A 19,411-nucleotide genomic window follows, 5' to 3' on the forward strand; every position below is an offset into this window, starting at 1 on the left:
AGCACCCATTAGAGAAGCGAACCATTACAACTTCCCAAGATGACAGGAAAGATGTTCTTGCAATAGAGGGGGTGCAGCGAAGGTTTACCAGAATGATTCCTGGGTTGGCAGGACTAAAGTATGAAGGAAGGTTGAATCGGTTAGGATTATTTTTGTTGAAGTTTAGAAGAGTGAAGGTAACCAACCAAATTCTAACTGGACCAGACAGGTTAAATGCAAGAAGGATGCTTCTAATGATAGGGGAATCTAGAGCCATGAGTCACAAATGATATAAGAAAAAACATTTTGGACTCAGATAAGGAGAAATGTCTTCACCCAGATAGTGGTGAGGCTGTGGAATTTGTTACCACAGAAAGTGGTCAATGCTAAAACATTGAATGATTTCAAGAGGGAGTTGGATATAGTAGTTGGAGCTGAAGGGATCAAAATATGAGGAGAAAGCAGCAGTCTTGAGTTGGATGAGCAGACTGAATGGCAGAGTAATCTCGAGGGCCAAATGGAGTTATCCTGGTCCTAATTTCCATGTTTTTAAGTTGAGGCAGTGAAGGGAATGAGGGGGCCTGGCACATCCAGTGTGTTGATCGACAGTAGCATGGGAGGGGGTGGGGTGAAGCGTGTGATTGACAGCGGAGGTGGGGAAACATACCCTTGACGTCACAACGCCGCCCCTGCAGCCGAGCACGGGAAGCCCCGTTTCACTGCAGTGACGTTGGCGTCAAGTGACTGAAGGAGGAGAAGAAGCGGCGGCGTCGACGGCGGAGGAGGAGGTAGGGGAGAGCGAGAGAGAGAGAGAAAAATCACCGGAGTGCCGAGAGTCTGAAGGGCGGCAGAGCCATCCCGAGAACCACCCGGCGAGGCAGCGAGTGAGTCGCGGCTGCCTTTTTTTTGGGGGGGGGTGGGTCCGAGGGGGTCCGCGTCGTGTCGGGGCGCGGCTCCGGGGCGTCGCTGCTGCTCGAGTTGGTGCCGAGAGGCGGCGGCTGGAGGTAGGCCTCATGGTGGGGGAGGGGCGGGCAGGGCGATTCGCCTCAGGCTGCACTGTTTCATCATTTAACTATTTTCCTTTCTGGAACCTTCTCTGTCGGCAGGAGCTCCCCCCCCCCCCCCCCATGGTGTGTTTTTTTTCCCCTATCCGCACCGACCGAGAACTTGATCAGATGTAAAATACTTTATCTTCAGGGCATTTGATTAATCGGGGTATTAACGGTGTCGAATTTTTCAAATCCGGTTTAGATTCGGATTGTGGCGCTGCCTTTTTTTTTGAAAAACACCCTCGCGGTTACTGGTGACTGATGGCGTCGTTGTATTTTTTAGCAAACTCAGTGCGTTTGGGGCGCGATTTTATGTGAAAAACAAACTAAACCTTTTCTAGCTGGAAATAATATTCTTCAGCATCATACTGAGACTTTTTTTTGTTAACGAGCGAGCTTTCTCTATTGAGTTAAATAGAGATAAATTGTTTCTGCTGGTAGCAGAGATAACAAGATGATACAAATGTCAGATAATCGCAAAAGATTAATGGGGCAGTATAATTTTTTTTAATATAGTATACAAGGAGAAATGCAGATGTTGGTAGTGATTAGAATTACGGAATTTTCCGCCTCAAATTGTTGAAGCATTATCTCGAAGTTCTTTAGAAGGCGTGTTTTTAATTTAACTTATCCGTTCCTTGCCTTGGGAAGCCTGGAAAAGCTGGCGTTGTATATTAATGTCGCTTTTAACGTCTTGAAGCAAGATGGACGCCAAGGTACAACAGAGTGTGCACTTTGTGCTAAAGGTTGCAAAGTCAATATGCAAATACCTTTTTAAAATCCCTACCAGCTGCAAGTTTTTTTTAAAAAATGGAGTCTAAAGGTTGATATGCTATGAGGCTATCTCTTAATCACATTAGATGTTTGCAGTAGGAGTTAAACTTTGCTTTACTAATGTATGCACTTTATGGGGTCAAATGTTGAATTTGATAATGGTTTGAAAGCTGCAACATGGGAATAATGATCCTTGATTTATAATTCAAATCACTGAACCAATTCAGTGCCTAGAACGTATGTTAGTGTTTTTGGTCAATAACTGACCAATCTTTGATTGTTTTGCTTATGTGTAATCTGGCATCCAGAGTAGTCGCTAATTGTTTCCAACTTCTCAAGATCCTCCTTGTATGAATATGCTGCCTTGCTTTCTCTGACCTTAGTGCTGGAAATTGCTTTAGGTTAACAGCTTGTCGTCAGGAGATTAGTAAAGGGGGTTGGTAAGTTTAAAAAAAATAATTGTAGTTATTCAATGTGCAGGTCTGTTTATATGAATTTCTACTTAACATAATAAAGATGGAGTAGTTGAGGTTTGCACTATGTTCTCTAAGTACTGTGGAATTGCAGTTGGGCAAGTTGCCAACCTGACCTTGAGTTGATTACAAGTTATTTGCGCGTCATCTATTGAACTGTAGTGTCTCTTTCAGCTAGTGGTCATATACTGCCTTACTTGTAACTGGTAAGCTTTTACAGCAAGTCTGAGATTCTGGTTTTAACAGTGCAACATTATTATAATATTCTTTCAGGCTGTATAAAATCATTACAAAATGAACGGTTGTCGTGTGTTTATTGGTCGCCTGAGCCCTCAGGTGAGAGAACGTGATGTGGAAAAGTTCTTCAAAGGTTATGGACGTATCCGTGAAATTGACCTGAAAAGAGGCTTTGGGTTTGTGGTGAGTATGCTGCCACTTGTTGCAGATTCCTGGATTTTATCCTGTGGTTTGATGTTTTAAAATAGTTTTTAATAAAATTTGGGATCACTTTTTAAAATTGTTACCTGTGATGTGTTTAAATTTTGAAATTGAAAGTTCCCTGTAATATCTGAGAAATGTCTTGCTGGCCTCATATGGATGTATTCTCTAATTTCATTGTTTTAATGTTCTTTCCTGGTTTGGATAATTATGCATGGTGACAGCCTGACTGAGATCGAAAATATTCATTTGAGGAAACTGCTGAAGTAGACTCTCTTCTACCATATTAAAACAGTTGTTCATTGGTAGATTTTTATTCTTAATATATCAAGGTGATTTTACAAGTAGGTGGGTGGTTTCAGTTACTTAATTTCATTGTGATGGAGATGATGTTTTAGCCTTATCTTATTGTTCTCCAAATAATTGACTGTGGGAAGTTTGCACGTTCTCCCCATGTCCATGGGTTTCCCAGGGTGCTACCGCTTCCTTCCGCAGTCACGCGTGAGTTAGTTGGATTGGCCATGCTAAATTGCCCATAATGTTCAGGGATGTGTAAGTTAGGTGCGTTGGCCATGGGAAATGCAGGGTTACAGAGATAGCCTAGGGGTCTGGTTGCTCTTCAGAGGGTTGGTGTGGACTTGTTGGTCCAAATAGCCTGTTTCTACACCGTGGATTCTATGCTCGTTCATTTGCAACCACACTTAAATGGCTGTTTCAGGTAAGTAGTGGTGGGCGTGATGCACTGAATCTCGTGGAAGGGTAACTGGCAGCATTCGTGTTACAAATGAATTTTGCATGGCAAAAATATTACATACAAACTGATCTTACCCAGGCAGGTGTTCTGTGCTCAGAATATGCGTGTCGATTCAGCTCCTGAGGAATTGAAGAGAGATACTTTGCCACGATTGGTGTATTTGTATGATGTAGCCTAGTGTGAATTCCACTAAAGTTGATGTATTGTATCCAGTTTGAGAGCTGACACATAAGCCTTAAAACATTCTGATAAATTTCATTTTGCAACCAGATCCTCCTCTGTTGACTTTGTGTCAACTCTCATGCCAAATGTACCAAGTAAACAATCTGTCCGGGGCAACCATGTAGGTACTTCGGATCTTGTTTTAGTTGGCACCATCCCATTGCTTGACCAACCATGTTACGTGGTTGCTTTTGTGACAGGTACAACGCTGGATATTTCAATGAAAAGGGACAGAAAACCTTCACCTCTATAAACACTATTTATGATGACTTCAGTGTGTTTCTGAAGCATTTCGCTATCATAGAATTGCTACTGAAGTATAATGAATCATTCCTTATCCATAAGCTTTTATAATGAAATTTGGTCTATATTTTTCTATTCCATTTGTAGAATTTGAAGTCAAATACAGCAGTGTATTTCACTGATTCCCATTAGGTAGATGCTGCACTGTGCAGTTCTAACACTAGTTTTGGGTCAGGATCCTGATGCATAAATTTTTCAGTGCTTCTGAGAGGTCTTGTCTGCACTTTTTGCGGTAGTCAGACTTTATTTTGTGTAAAGCATATGGTGAATAATCTAAACTTGAGGATACTTTACAAATAAAGTCGGCATGCTAGAGATACTGTAGGAAGATGTGATCTTTTGAACCCATGGGTTGTGGTTTAGCTGCACCAGGAACTGGGACATTATGCCATCCCACCTGTAGCTATGTACTCTTGACCAGTTATAGCTACTGATCTAGCTAAACAGTCCCTGTAGATTTGTGACCTTGAGATTTGCTGATGACATTGAAGACTGGCATAGTGTGTTGAGTTAAAACAATCAATTGCATCCATATTTGCCCATTCACGATCACTAATACTGATATCAGTTTTTGCCTTCCTTTTTGGTTCTGCTAGATTCTGTCACAATTTGGATCCTGTTGTTAATGTGCAAGAGGCAAGGTCGGAGTAACGTTGAAATAAATATGCTACCATGGCACCCTTGCAGCAGCCAAACTAAAAAAAAATAACTTCCATAGCTAGAGTACTATCTGGTAGAATGTTTGTAGTTGACCTGACACTAGTTGCTAAGATATTATTGCAGGGGAGCAGTTCGTCCTCCTTCATAAGATTGCAAATGAGGTGGTTTGTTTGTTCCTTGGGATTTGGGTGACACTAACTAATCCAGTATTTGTTGCCCCTTCCTAGTTGTCCTTGAAGTGGTTGCAATGAGTTACCTTGAACCACTGCAGTCCATGGGGACGTACACATACAGTGCTCTCAGGGAGAGAGTTCAGAGTTTAAGTGCTGTTCTTCCCATGTTCTTGCTGCCACTTTGGGTTTTAAGATCAGTTCATAACCCTTTGGTTAATTAAATGTTTGTATGGCCGTAGGAAAACCGGTTACTAGAATTTGGGGCTTGGAACATGCTTCTGTAATCTTCGGCTAATGCAACATCAGTTGCTCCAGATCTGGGGTAGTAGATGTTACCAGATATGGACTGGACTAACTGTTATGCCACAGATATAAAATAATGGGTATTCAGTGTTGCTGATCCTTTAGGGTTTACTCACTATCCGTCAGGCCTATGTAGCAGTGTGGTGAATAATCAATTACCTGGCTCATTGCCAGAATATAAACAGCACAATACCATCAAGATGGAGGATCTCTCTTGCCAATGCAGCACTTCCAATCTATATGGATGCATGGTAGCAGTTCATTTAAATCTTGTCCGACTGTCTGACCTACCGCATCCGAGGACTCTGCAGCATAGGGAAGTCCCGGGGCATCCTAGCTTCTCTGAATTGAATGTTGTCCTAATCTAGATGAATAACCTTGGGTCATCACTTTGGAGTTCTCTATGTAACCTCTCTAAGCATAACTATAAGGCCTGCAGTGGTTCTTTCCCAGATAATCAGTGCAAAACAATTAATGTAAATTTGCTGTGGTCTTCCAGGTACCAGTAACACAATTTTTTAAATCTTGAATGAGCTTCGAACACTTCAATTTCTTTTTTAATAGTATTAACGGTGCTGGAGAACTCTAGGTTCTTTAATGCCAGTGTGATGCAGAAATGTAGGCATTCTGAATATTTGAACTCACGATTCTAGTTTACCATGACATTAATACAAAATGTTTGTTTTTATAATTGAGTCTATGATGGCAATAAGCATCTACATTCAGTGATTTTACTAATCATTTTTGAAAGTAGATTTCACTTCATCTGGATACAAACCTAGCACCAACAGTTTCAATGATTTGTCACGCCTAACGGAGAGTTGGCAATGATATGTAAATCAGTCTTCTCCATCTTTCCTTTCACTGAATCTTCTTTGTTTGAGATTTTAATGATTAGTCCTGACTGCTTCTGTGGTGATGCAAGCAGTCTTAATTAGAATATGTAGTTAGATCTTTCTCTAATGTTACCCACTAAGACTATAATTTAAAAGTAGATTGCAGCTGCATGTTCCTTTGGGGAAATGGAGTTTCACTGCATGGTACAGCAGATTATAATGTCAGTGGCAGTAAAAGGGCTGGGTCTTGGGTTGGTTAGTCATGTACTAAAGAAACAATGACACAGCGTACTACTGTTTTCTGCAGTAAAATTGTTTATTTTGATGCAGTGTCTGTTGCTGTTCCCTGAATTAACAATGTTTTTTGACTTGTTCTCTGTCTGTGAATATTGCTTGTAATTTGTTTATTGCCCATGTTGATGTTCAAAAATGATGACTTGAGTACAAAAAAGACAAGGCGGTGTATTCCCTTGTGAAGGATGTTTCTGAACTGGTTATTTTCACAACAGCCCAGCTTCTGAATTTTATTTTTGGTCTCAGTAGAATTTGAGCTCCTCTCCCTTGGATTGACTCTGGTACGCAAGTCGTGATTTTGTGAAGCCATTCATAAAATTATTTAACTTTTTTGAATAAATTGGATTCTTGCTATCCTTAGGAATTTGATGATGCCCGGGATGCTGATGATGCAGTTTATGAGCTGAATGGGAAGGAACTGTTCCGGGAGAGGTAGGTTTTTCAACAGTCAGAATAATAAATGCACATATGATGTGGAGGAAGAGGAGGTTGAATCTTGTGCATATTCCATCAGTCTTCATCTGTTCAGGATTGTAGTAAATTTCAGCAAATTCTTCAATTTCATTATTCATGTTTGTAAGTCAAGGTCAATGACTAAATGTTAGGTTGATTTTTCATTAGTCCAAAAAAAGTTCATGTGTGCTATACTTGATTAAATCTGAATTGGCTAAAAAGTGCAAGTGTATTTTGCACAGTTTTCTAATTCTAAAATCAGTAGTGAAAGTTATGAATCCTGTTTTATTAAAAATTTTCATGAAATTGCTACATGGGTGAACATCGGCAAAGCATGGGTTTTCATTTGAAATTTGTAAAGTATGTGTCTACGTTGAAGCTTCAGGGCTGATGAGTCCTGTAAATTCAACTTTAGATTGCCCTCTCTCTCTCTACCCCCCCCCTCCCTCGGACATTGTCTGACCGGCTGTGATCTTGAGCATTTTTCTTCAGTATAAATACCAGCATCTGCAGTAATTTGTTCTTACACATTATTTTGGGATCGGGATCTTCTAATCTTTGTAGTTTTTGGACTTGATGACTTCAATAACAGAGCTCCTTCTAGGGGCCCCTCATTTTAGGAATGTAATCATTTCAAAATACATGAGGTCCTCATCAAATTCTCGTTAATAGACATCCTTATTACTGTTGTATCTGATTAAAGAAACTTTATTTAACACAAGAAAAGCCCGAAGCATTTGTGACCACCTTCAATCACAATATCAAGAAACAGCTGATGAAATTGGATACTGCACCAGCTATGTTCCCTGCCACTATTCAGTAATAGTACTGAAGACATGAGGTCCAGAACTAGCTTTGTCCTTAGCCAAACCACTTCAGTACAATATTTGCACTGGCATTTACCCACCAATGTGGAAAATTACCCAGCTATGTTTGGTCTTCTAAAAACAGGGCAAATCCAAGTAGCCAGTTGCAACCCTATTAATCTATTCTGATCATTAGCAAAGTGATAGGGTCACTGAATGCTCATCAAGTGACTCATTCACCAATAAGCTGCTCGCTACTCCATTTCTGTTTCATCAGACTCGCTCAGTTCATAATGACCTTGGTCCAAGTATGTACAGAAGAACTGAACTTGACGTGAGTGACAGACTTTGACAACATGGTAGCATTTCACCAAGTTTAATGTCAAGGATTGTAGGAAAACTGAAGTTTGTGTAGATCAAGGGGATAATGTTCTAATGATTTGTCATGTTTAGTGCAAAGGAACATGCTTGTTAGTCAATCCCTTTCAGTCCAGGCGATGGTACTGGAGGAGTTCCTTAAGAGTATGTTCTTAGGTCATCTGTTTTAGCAGCTTTGCCATTCACCTTCGCTCAGTCATAAGGTCACAAGTGTGCATGTTCACTGAATGCAAAATGTTCACTCTTCACTGCTTTGATAATGAGGCATTTCATGTTGATTTGAAGCCAGGCATTAAGATGTGGGTCAATAGTGGTAGATAACATTGTGGCACAATGAATATCTCACAAGGAAGAATCTAAACTTCTCCATGACATTGTGTCATTACAGCTGCCAAACCTGCAATGGCAACATCCTGGGTGTTGCCATTGACCAGAAACTCAACCAAGCATATAAATACTGTGGCTGCATGAACAGGTCAAAGCTAGAAGTTCTGCAGGACATAACATTCTTCTGGACTCTCCAGATCTGTCTGCTGTTTACATGCACACATCAGGAGTGAGTTAAAATAGAGCTGAAAGTGTGTTGCTGGAAAAGCGCAGCAGGTCAGGCAGCATCCAAGGAACAGGAGAATCGACGTTTCGGGCATAAGCCCTTCTTCAGGAATGAGGAAAGTCCTCAGTCCACTTTCCTCATTCCTGAAGAAGGGCTTATGCCCGAAACGTCGATTCTCCTGCTCCTTGGATGCTGCCTGACCTGCACTTTTCCAGCAGCACATTTTCAGCTCTGATCTCCAGCATCTGCAGTCCTCACTTTCTCCTGAGTTAAAATAGATTCTACCTGTATGAAGGCGTGCAGCTCCACCTGTCAATGCTTGGCACAATTGAAGAAATGCAGCCTGTTTGATCACCAGTCCACTGGTTTGGACGTTCACTCCCTCTACCGCTGGTGTGAAGTGGCATGGTGCATCAATACAAGGTGAACTACAGCGACGCATGAAGGCTCTTGCAACAGTGTCTTCTAAATATGTGGATTCTGCTTTTTGGAAGGGTAGGGCCAGCAGGTGAAAGTTCTCCTCCACATCACATGCCTTCCTGACTAGGAAATATATCGTTGTACCTTCACTGTCACTGGGTCCAAATTCTGAACTCCCTTCATAACAGTACCTATAAGATCTGTAGTGGCACAAAACAGTCATTTTTCTCAAGGGGCATCTGAGAATGGCAGTGAATGCAAGCTGACCCAGTGATGATTATCTGGGTACTGAATAAACGTGTTTGGTTTCATTTTTAAGGATTCTGTTTGCAAAAGCTTATGTCCTGTAAAATTTCAAGATTGTGTTGCCTGATTTGTGTACAGTTTTGTTTTGTTTTCTGAATTTCCTTTAACATTCTCTAGGATCACTGTGGAGCTTGCAAAAGCACCACCTCGGAGAGGAGGGGGCAGGTTTGGTGGAAGGTTTAACTATTACCGCCCCAGAAGTGAGCGAAGCAGTGGACTAAGGTAAATGGGATGGGTTGGGGAAAACTGGATAAGGATAAAGAGGCTTAAATACAATAATTTATTAAACAAAATGTTGGGAGATGTTTTAAATACTAATGGAGTCTCCAGGTTTGCAGAATGTGTATTGGAATAGTACACTCACCACAACACTGGATCATATTTGTGCAATCAGTAAGGAGAACCTCACCCAGAGTCTAGCTGACTGCTTTCCTATCCCTGTTTTTCTCTCCCCCCCCCCCCCCCCCCCCCCCCCACCCCATCTCAAAATACCCAAACATAGGGCAAATATATACTGTTGCATGCACATAGCTTCTCCTTCACATTTTCCTAAATTCACACACCCTGTAGCATTCTGCTTTAACAATCTGCATGTCCCCTGCAAACTCATTCCTTGTTTTCTATTCTCCTCATGTTTGCCTTTTACCTTGTAGTATCATGCTGTCTTTTCTTCCTTTTCTCTCTTGTTGTGCTGTCCTTTTCCTACCTCTGCATGCTGTACATCTTGTAACGTATTTCCTTTCTGATGGAAGTTTATTGGTTTGAGAAATTCTGCTCTCCCTCTGCCTCTCTGTCGAAGCTTTGTTGAATGCTTGCAGCATTGAGTTTTGGATGATATTTGGAAGTTGAATTGCTATTTTCCCTTTCCCTCGACTTCAGAACTCAACAGTCTATTCAAACTGACCATTCTTCACCTTACGGACTTTCACTGCTATGCTGTGACCGGGCTGTATTTTCTGTAGATTGATGATTAACTCATAAATGGTTACAGCACAGCGAGTCCAACTGGCCCATTGGGTTAATACTGACTCTTGCAAGAGTAAAGCTGAAAATGTGTTGCCGGAAAAGCGCAGCAGGTCAAGCAGCATCCAAGGCGCAGGAGAATCGACGTTTCAGGCATGAGCCCTTTCCTGAAGAAGGGCTCATGCCCGAAACGTCGATTCTCCTGCGCCTTGGATGCTGCTTGACCTGCTGCGCTTTTCCGGCAACACATTTTCAGCTCTGATCTCCAGCATCTGCAGTCTTCACTTTCTCCTCTCTTACCCTGTAGCCCAACAAGTATTTTCCCTTGTATTTGTTATTCAATTCATTATGAAAGCCACTACTGAAGCTGTGTCATCCACACTGACCACTGATCCCCCGAATACCTCTATCAAACCTCTACTTAACCTTCTTTTAAAGGAAATTATCCCCAACTTCTCCAAATTGCTCTTGAAATTAAAGTTTCTTATCCCTAGAACTGTGCTTGAATTTTTTAATGCTGCAACTTCAATGCCTTCTCACACTTCTGAAAGTGTCCAATTCTGGGCGCCAGTTGAGGTGGAACCAAAATGTTTTGTGAAGTTGTTTCTTTACCTCTGTGCCTATGTTTATAAAATCCAGGATTTCATATGCTGCTTTTACAAGCATTTTCTCAAACTGCCCTGCCGAGTTTGTGGTTTGTAGATGCTCTCACCCAATCTTTCTGTTCCTGCCTATTATATTGCCTGTCCTGCATTCAACCAAGATAAATCACTTAGTAATTCTGAACAGTATATTTCACTTCCACGTGGCTGCTCTTTCCACCAGCCTATGTCCTCTGAGTTTATCGCTATTCTTGCAGTTCACAAAACTTAAGAGTTATCATTTTGTGGTATTGAAATTATCCTTTGCGTCCAAATCTGTGAGATTTAATGTAGATCGCAAAATGCAGCGATAGTAAATACTGACCACGTGAAATACCACTGAGATTTTCTCCCTCCTAAGAAATCACCATCTGCTAGTGTACCTAGACACTCTACCAACTTCACCTGTGCTGTCCCTGATCCTTTTATTCCATAGATTTCAACTTTACTGTCAAGTCACCAACGTGGCACTTCATCAAATGTCTTTTGGAAGTTGGTGTGCATCACATCAACTGCATTAGCCTCATCAACCATTTTGTCTACTTAGTCACAATTTGATCTAAATGTCTGCGTTACGTAATGAGACAGTGTGCATCACTGTTCTGTCCTGCATTATACTTTCTAAGAAGCTTTCTGCCACTCCAGTTAAACTGTAATTGTATCATTGTTTATAATTTCTTGTGGAAATATTGACAGATTATGGCCAGTCATTCTGCAGTTGTTACTTTGGCTCAATTGCATCACCTCTGCTACTAGTGGCTTCGCCACTTCCCAGTACAGAGAACCTTTTGTAATGTCTTCATGAGTTTAGCCCATCTGATGTCTGAGCTACTTTGTCTTATGAATTGAGCACGGTCTTCCTTGGTAGAGTGGAGCTATTAAAGCTTGCCGCCACATTAATGATGGATTATTAAATGAAGACCTTAGCTGCAACATCTGAGAACACAAACCTTGATGGTCTTACCTGCCCCAATCCAGACCCTTGAGGCAGAGACTAGGGCCTGTGTATCTCTCTAATGGAGGTAATGGATTAGACAGTGATTTAGAGTTGAGCCTCAACTGTTTTATGTATCTTTCGTGTTTGGTGATTAATATGCAGCAGTGTTGGTGATGCAGTTATTATATTTTGTTACTTTCAATAAGTTGCTACTTCTGAAATTTCAGGTATGGACCTCCTGTTCGTACGGACTACCGTTTGATTGTGAAGAATCTATCTTCCCGTGTTAGCTGGCAGGTGGGTGCTGATATTCCAATGTTTCAAAAAAGTAAGAATCTACCAAACTTAATAAACTTAGATATGTGTGCTTACATGGACATGGGTCAAATGCACATGGGTCATAACTTCATAAATATAACCCATAGCCTGCTTTAACCTGCATGTTGACTATTTATTTGTGTAAATATTGTATGGAAATTGGAATACATCTATCGAGACCACACTGGAATTTGATCAACGTTGACAGCTTAGACCAAGATTAACCCTGGTCTCTTAATGCTTGTTTCTCAAGCAAGAATCTCTCCCTTAAATTGTTCAGTGGACTTTGTATTTGTGGCTTCTGGAATGAGTATGCTTACATTCCCTACATGAATTGCTTGGACACTTTCTCTGGATTTTTTTTTAGTAAGGTGTTGTGACCAGAAGATCAGAAATTTGCTGCAAGATTTTGTTGACGTTGTCTTTGATCGAGTGGCTTACGGCACCCTGATAAAGCATTGTATAGAATAGAGCTGGAATCTCGTCCAAACTCCTGTGGCAGGATACTGATGACAGCAGAGGATTAGTCTAATCTACTTTGCTTGTGATAATGTGGTAAAGCACCATTTATACTGCGTCACCTATGTTTTCCGTTCATTTGCATAATTGTACCTTCGTCTCAAATGCTATCCTGCATATGGATGTCCATTTTCACAATCAGTGCACAAAATTTGACGTCTTCCTATCTGCCACTTGGTATGTACGGTTTGTATTAAAATTGGCAATTAGACGTGAGAAAATTTGAGTCTGGATTTCGTCTTGATGCGCCATGTTAAGAGTAAGTTCCTAGGAATCTTCTGCTTTTCATTCTCCCTGTCCTTTCTGTCCCACTTTGTTACCACCTTGTCCTCAGACTTCCCAGTAAATGTTTAATGGCTTCTTGCACAACAGGAGAAATTTTGCTGTCTCTGAGAAGAGCATTCAAGGTATTGGTCACTTGGAGGAAATGCTTCCTGATGTCAGTCTGTGCTCTGTACCCAGACTTAGGCCCACTGTTCTGATTGTTGTGTTAACTGTATTCTGCCAGGTGGATGGTCCATTTTAAGAAAATAGTATATGGATAATATCCGCGCAGAATGTTGCATGATGTTTCTATTTTTGGGTTATTTTTGTGAAAGTATGATCTAGGAAGGCACAAATTAAATATTGATGAAATCTAATGGTATTCTGCACAGATGTAATATGAATTGCCATTATATTTCTGATATAAAATATTAATGGAGAAGCCAATTTAACTGTGAATATAGATTGTATGTAAATCTGATGGCTTAATATTGTTTGATTGGAAATAAATGACTATTTGACTAAATTTGAAAACCTTTGTTTAGCAGCTTGTCGTGAGGTCATTCGCATTTTGACCAGGAGTTCCCTTTACTCGTGTTGTCGCGTCCTGTATCTGGAAAAGGTCCCGTGTTGACTAATTTGCCAGTCGGCTCCCACGATTATTCAGGCAGCTGGACGCGGGTTCTGGGTTGTACTGATCCTAGGGTCACCGATGGCATCGACACCTGTCGCATCCCCAGTCCTGGTGTAAGGAAAAAAAAACCGTGTCGATCTCGCTTGGAGGCTTGGCAGGAGATTGACTTGTGAGGTGTCCGAGCCTTCACACAACCCATGATTATTGGTGGTACTTTACCCAGGGTGGCAGGCACATTCGGTGCCACTGAGGGAGGGCCATATCCCAAGAAGCTGTATCGAGAGGGTATTGTATTGAGTGGGTGCACCCATTGCTTAGATGCATCATATAGGGCATGGATGGTTGCCTAAAACTAATTGTTTGGGTAACCCAGCGCTAATTAAAATGTATTAACTTTTTAATGTGTTGAATAGGGATGTCATGATATTGTTCATATTACTACAATATTTATGCTTCCAGGGATCAATGGTCCCCTGGTATGATCATTGCATGTCTTACTGATTTTGGCGGCGATGTGGATTGAGGCAAAAGCTGGCATTAATTTCTATAGGAAACCAATGAAGCACGTAGCATGAAGGAAATGGAAACGAAGTGCTTAGATCGCCCTTTCTAACCCTGACAGAGTTTAAATGAGTAAAGGTGGTTTGAAAATGCTGCTAGTGATCAAAACAGCGATATTGAAAAAGTGCACAAAACACAGCAGCAGTTTTCTTTGTAGACTGCTACTTCATTGACAAGTTTGGAAAGGGATTCTTCACTGTTTCCCTTTTGTGACAATTGAATTTTTATAAGTGATTAAAGCTGTCACCAACCAAATTATGTTCCTTGTTTGGTTGAACATGAATCAAAAGAATCCTGGTGATTGTGGCAGTTATGAATAATACTTTTGAATTTTATTCACACATTGAGTTTTGAGTCCCGATTAATTATAGCAATTTTTCCAACTTCGTTATCTTGGATAATATATAATGTGTGTGCTGGATTTTTTGTCTTCCTTCTGTTTTGGAAAATCGTTAAAGGAAGTTATTAGGTCTAGTTTTGTTACCAGGCAGGTGTCAATTATTTAAACTGATGGGTAGAGCTCTGAGTAAGCTATAAGCAAGCGGTAAACACTACGTGCAACTGCTCACACTTGCTGTCATTTACTTAGTCAAAGTAAGCCCTATAGCATGACATCCCAATTCTGAGACTGTTGAAACTGATATGATTTTGCAGTGTAAGGTTTCTTTCTGGATTACATCTGAAAGGATTTTCCTGTTTGTAGGATCTGAAGGACATCATGCGCCAGGCTGGTGAAGTGACCTTCACTGATGCTCACAGAGTCCATAATAATGAAGGGTAAGACAACAAAAGCAATTGTAAGGAAAGTGGCGATCTGCTAGTTAGTTTGCCAATGTTTTCCATTGTAATCATGAACCTGAAACTTGACCAGTCGGGTATGAGCATCTGAATAGGCATCACTGTTACAATGTCATCCTGTGCACATTTAACTTAATCCGTTATACAAAAATATTACAAAAACGCTTCATAATGACTGTCTGATATCAAATGGTGGTCAAATCCTTGGTCAGAATAGTGCATTTTAAGGAAGTGGAAATTGGAAAGTGTTGGAAATGAATTTTTTAGTCATCAGTTTATTTCCCTGCAAGAAAGGTTGAGTCTGAAGGGGGGCTGAAAAAATCCTCTTTCTGGAGTAGATTGTCCTTGAAATAAAATGGGTATAGTATAGGCTTGGATGTTCAGTGCAGTTGGATAGGACTCTCATCTTGTGCTAGTTCAGTCTAAGTGACCAGGGAGGAGAATAAAATCATAAGCTAGGGTCTGGTATTTGTGACAACAGCTTTGGTGTTCCAATACCCATCTGGAGGAGATTATGCTTTATCAGAGCCTGAATGTCAAACAAGCAGTCTGACAGCATCAGGCAGTATTGATGATGAGGGAGATGATGTCAGGGCAGATGTAGAATTTTATCCATCTGGATTCTGCTGCAAGGAATGGGACTAAAGTGAATCTTTAGATTTTGAGGGTAACTGGGTGGGGAGAAGAGCCTACTATGTTCTGGCTTGCCACTTCTGATTGGGTAGGGTTGTGGCAGTTAGTTATAGAGCTGTACAAGCATAGAAACAGACCATTGGAAGAATGAAATCAAAATTGGAGACCTAAGCATGGAGTTGGGGGAAACGACAAAGGTTGAAAAGATTTATGCTGAATTAAAACTATCACTTAACATTAAGCCATAATGGTTTAAATTTTAGTCTGAAGTGCTTTTAAATTTCACAACAGTTGTGCAAATAGAAATTTTCCTTGTTTCAAAGTTGTTACCCCATCTTACTGTCCTAATCTGGGCTTTTTTGTTCCCAACAGTATTGTGGAGTTCGCTTCTTACAGTGATTTGAAAAATGCAATTGATAAACTGGATGGAAAAGAAATCAGTGGCCGGAGGGTCCAATTGATTGAGGAGCCACGACGCCACAGGTATTCAGCAGTGCTGTAAAATGTGTAAATTTAGCCCCTGCTTTGCTGGATTTCTGTTTCTAAATTTTTTTGTTTTAAAAGGGTATGAGGGTGTAACTAAAGGCTTCATTAGAGAACATTAATTTGTGGTGCTATGTGAGTCTGCAGATTGAGACTGGACACATTTCAGTGACTGAAGAGCACATTCCTCATCAATCTAATAGAGTCGACTTGAAAAATGAAGTGTCAAAATGTACACTGTTCAAAGTATTGCATCTTTAGTGGACCCAATTAATTCCACTGCTCTGCAGCTCTGATCTTCACTGTGGCAAAGTATTTTGCATAAACTGCTTTGAAGTTTTGGTACTGAGGTAAACAGTTATATCTGCTTTGTTCCATTAAGAATACAGAATTGATTTTCTGTATTATGTTTTCAAGAAGCTTAAATACTATTTTCCATGACCTCTGCTGATCCTTTGGCTGGTATCACCCACCATTGGATCACTCCATTGCTAGTTTTTTGAAACATTGCAACAATATAGTCAACTTGTAATGGCCTCTCCGTGCATTTGGGAGAGCTGCAGTGCTGTAGCTTTGTTCCTTGTGCCCTAATAACATCAGTAGAAGAGTATTTGACAGTATGGATTATAAGACACTGGGGGAATAGTGCATGCTCAAGGGGAAGTTAGCTTATACCTTACTATCATCCTTAGTTCTTGCTATGTCCTGTCCAGAGTTTACTATTATAAACCTGCCAAATAACGAATTGTTCCTTACACTGTCTCCTTTGCTTTTTCAGGTCTTGGACACGATCCCGCTCTAGAAGCTCATCAAGATCCCGCAGCTATAAGGGCTCTAGAAGCGCTTCAAGATCTGCAAGCCGCTCCCCAAGCCGTAGCAGGTCTCGTTCCCGCAGCAGGTCACCTGCTCGTGATAGCAAGCGGCAGAGGAATGAATCGCGCTCACTGAGCCGTTCGCCTGAGGTCAAGCGACGTAGGAAACCAACCCAGTCGAGGTCGCGATCAAATTCTCCTGTTAAATCGACCCGTTCCTGGTCTGGTTCTCGGGAGCAGTCTCCTGTCAACAGTGCAGAGTAACCACCGTGTTGTAGAAGTGTTTTTATAATTTGCTAAAGATTTTCTATGAAATGTTGGCCTCATTTTTGATTTTTTTTTCTGTCTGATGCTGGGTTTGGGGATTAAGTACTTCGGTTTTTATTTCATGCAAACAATTCTAACTTTGAGCCCATTCAAATACAGACATCTGATTTAAAGTAATATATCGTTGAAAAGAAAGGCTTGATCATAATTTTGTCTAGTATTGTTTACCAGGCTGTACCATTGCTTCTGGTGGTGATCACTGGGACTTGTCTGAGGGGATTCAGTCACTTCACATTTCAATGTGTGGTATTGAGAGTTTCCCTAGCTGGAACAATCGGAGCGTCTAGACAATTTACATGAAGAAATATGGAGTTTCAAATAAGAATTATTTAGGGAAGATAGATTTATAAAGCCCAAATTTGAGTGCCCCATTATAAAACCATTAAGTAACTAATTGAAATCTGTAGTTTGGTCACCTAACGAATTGGCCAGTCTGAGTCTTTTTGAAGTATGGTTCTAATGAAATGGTTCTGTTGAAAGGTGAAAGTGCTTCCATTCATTGAGGAAACTGCTGAAAACCAAAAGTATTTTAACTCTCAAACTATCTGCATCTAAACCCGAATCAAGCCACTGTTTCACCAGCACAAACAACATTTAAAGCTTTGTACAAAATGGCTGAGCCTGTCGTCCTTGCCACAAGAGGGCGGAGGGGGTTAAAATATTCAAAATGTTTTACAGGAAACCTTTCCAGGTTGGGTCGGTTCTTTCTTTGAATTGCTACTGGTTCAGGGACAATTTTAAAAGTTTTTTTTTCCTTTTTTAGTTTTGTTTCATAAAGCAGTGGTTTAGTTCTTTTGGATTTTGTGCCAGACTAGCGCACAGTTGCATCCTGCCTTTAGAGAACCCTGCTGTACTTGCACTTGGAATTTGCTTTTAATGTGAAGCCCTGGTTTGTGATTGCTGAGTTAGTTTGGCTTTCTTTAACCTGCACACCAAGTGGAGGGAGGCAGTTTGTGGGCTTGTTGGTGGAGTGTAGCAGGGGAAAAAATGTATATATAGTTTTTGATTCACGTGTGTTAATAGTTCATGCTTTATTTGGTTCATTTCACATTGTTTTAAAATATATATAAATTTATATTTAACGTGACCCATCCTCTTAACTAGTTGCTAGAGAACCAACCTGGAATGTTGCTCTGCATTGGAATTGAAATGGAAGGAACAACAAATGTACACCAATTTAGATGTTTGTACTTAACAATTTTATACAGAAACTATATTGCCCGATGTTCCATGTACCTTTACTGTCTCCCGCTAGTTTAGTCTATTGTGTACTACATACAGGCTGTGTATCGCTATCATTCCTTGTAGCAAGAAATGGTACTGCATTAAAAATTAGTTACAAGTGTCAGCTTCAGAGTTTGCTTGTTTATTCTCCTGGGGTTTGTTTTTGATGGGAATTGAGACTTAAGTTACAAAATGGTTTTTTGGGGGTGGGGGTGAAGGAATGGTGAAAAATTGTGGGAACAACATTAACCCAGATCTACCAGGACCTGGAGAACTGCACTTGTAACTGACCCTTGTATATGGTAAACATTTTTGAGAATCTAGGGCGAACAGGGGGGGGTGTGACTTTAGCACATGTGTTTCTGTGGAGGTTGAGTTTTAAGCAAATAACTGGAGCAAAGTCCATATTCTTAATTTTTCTTCTACCCCTTCTCTTCTTTCTCTCTTCCCCCCCCCCCCCCCCCCCCCCCTTTTCCAGGTCTCTCTCTTCCCAACTTTCACCCCCAACATTGTACAAGTATGAAGCTCACCAGAATGCTTGATTTAGTGTATGAAATGGAAAACTTATGTCATTGACATTCAACTATTAAGTCTGCCCAGAATGTGGATCATGTTGCACTTTTTATACATTTTTAAAAGATTTAATTTCCATTCTTCAAAAAGAATAATTCATCTTGTGTGGCAAAGAATGACTGGAAAGTTCATGGCTGCTTTCCAGAACTGTTAATGATTGCTCTGTACTGTGTCGCTCCATTGTGGGTGGTTTGGTTAGCACTGCCTCACTGAGCCAGGGGCCTGGGTTCGGTTCCATCCTTGGGCAACTGTAGAATTTGCCCATTCTCTCGTCTGCTTGGGCTGTCTCCGGGTGCTCCAGTTTCCTGCCACTGGCCAAATTATGCAGGTTAAGTGGATTGGCCATGCAGAATTGCCCCATAGTGTCCAGGGATATGTAGGCTAGGTGGATTAGCCATGGGAAATGCAGGGATAGGGTGTGGGTGGGTGGGGGGAGTGCTCTTCAAAGGGTTCGGTGTGGACTCTGAGCTGAATGGTCTGCAAATATAATTGATTGAATGTTTGGTTTCTGATTAGAAGTATCTTAATTGTAGGCTTAAACTATGTGTTT

The 19,411-nt window shown here is 40.8% G+C and overlaps 1 protein-coding gene across 1 annotated transcript; it reads left to right on the forward strand.

Moving 5' to 3' along the window:
* The first annotated feature begins 689 nt into the window (after window positions 1-689).
* Window positions 690-18,412, forward strand: LOC140454616 (serine/arginine-rich splicing factor 5-like). Its single transcript, XM_072549505.1, has 8 exons — window positions 690-863; window positions 2,549-2,695; window positions 6,620-6,690; window positions 9,292-9,396; window positions 11,943-12,012; window positions 14,715-14,788; window positions 15,815-15,925; window positions 16,704-18,412. The coding sequence occupies exons 2-8, from the start codon at window positions 2,570-2,572 to the stop codon at window positions 16,999-17,001; spliced, it is 855 nt and encodes a 284-aa protein (XP_072405606.1). The 5' UTR covers window positions 690-863; window positions 2,549-2,569; the 3' UTR covers window positions 17,002-18,412.
* The last annotated feature ends 999 nt before the right edge of the window (window positions 18,413-19,411 follow it).

This window comes from Chiloscyllium punctatum, chromosome 29 (assembly GCF_047496795.1).
Source record: "Chiloscyllium punctatum isolate Juve2018m chromosome 29, sChiPun1.3, whole genome shotgun sequence".
Lineage (NCBI taxonomy): Eukaryota > Metazoa > Chordata > Chondrichthyes > Orectolobiformes > Hemiscylliidae > Chiloscyllium > Chiloscyllium punctatum.

Excerpts from the sequence above, each read along its gene's own strand:
- LOC140454616 (XM_072549505.1), top strand. The coding sequence starts at position 2,570 with ATGAACGGTTGTCGTGTGTTTATTGGTCGCCTGAGCCCTCAGGTGAGA. Across the intron at positions 2,696-6,619 it reads AAAGAGGCTTTGGGTTTGTG|GAATTTGATGATGCCCGGGA; the intron begins GTGAGTATGCTG and ends TGCTATCCTTAG. Across the intron at positions 14,789-15,814 it reads AGAGTCCATAATAATGAAGG|TATTGTGGAGTTCGCTTCTT; the intron begins GTAAGACAACAA and ends TGTTCCCAACAG.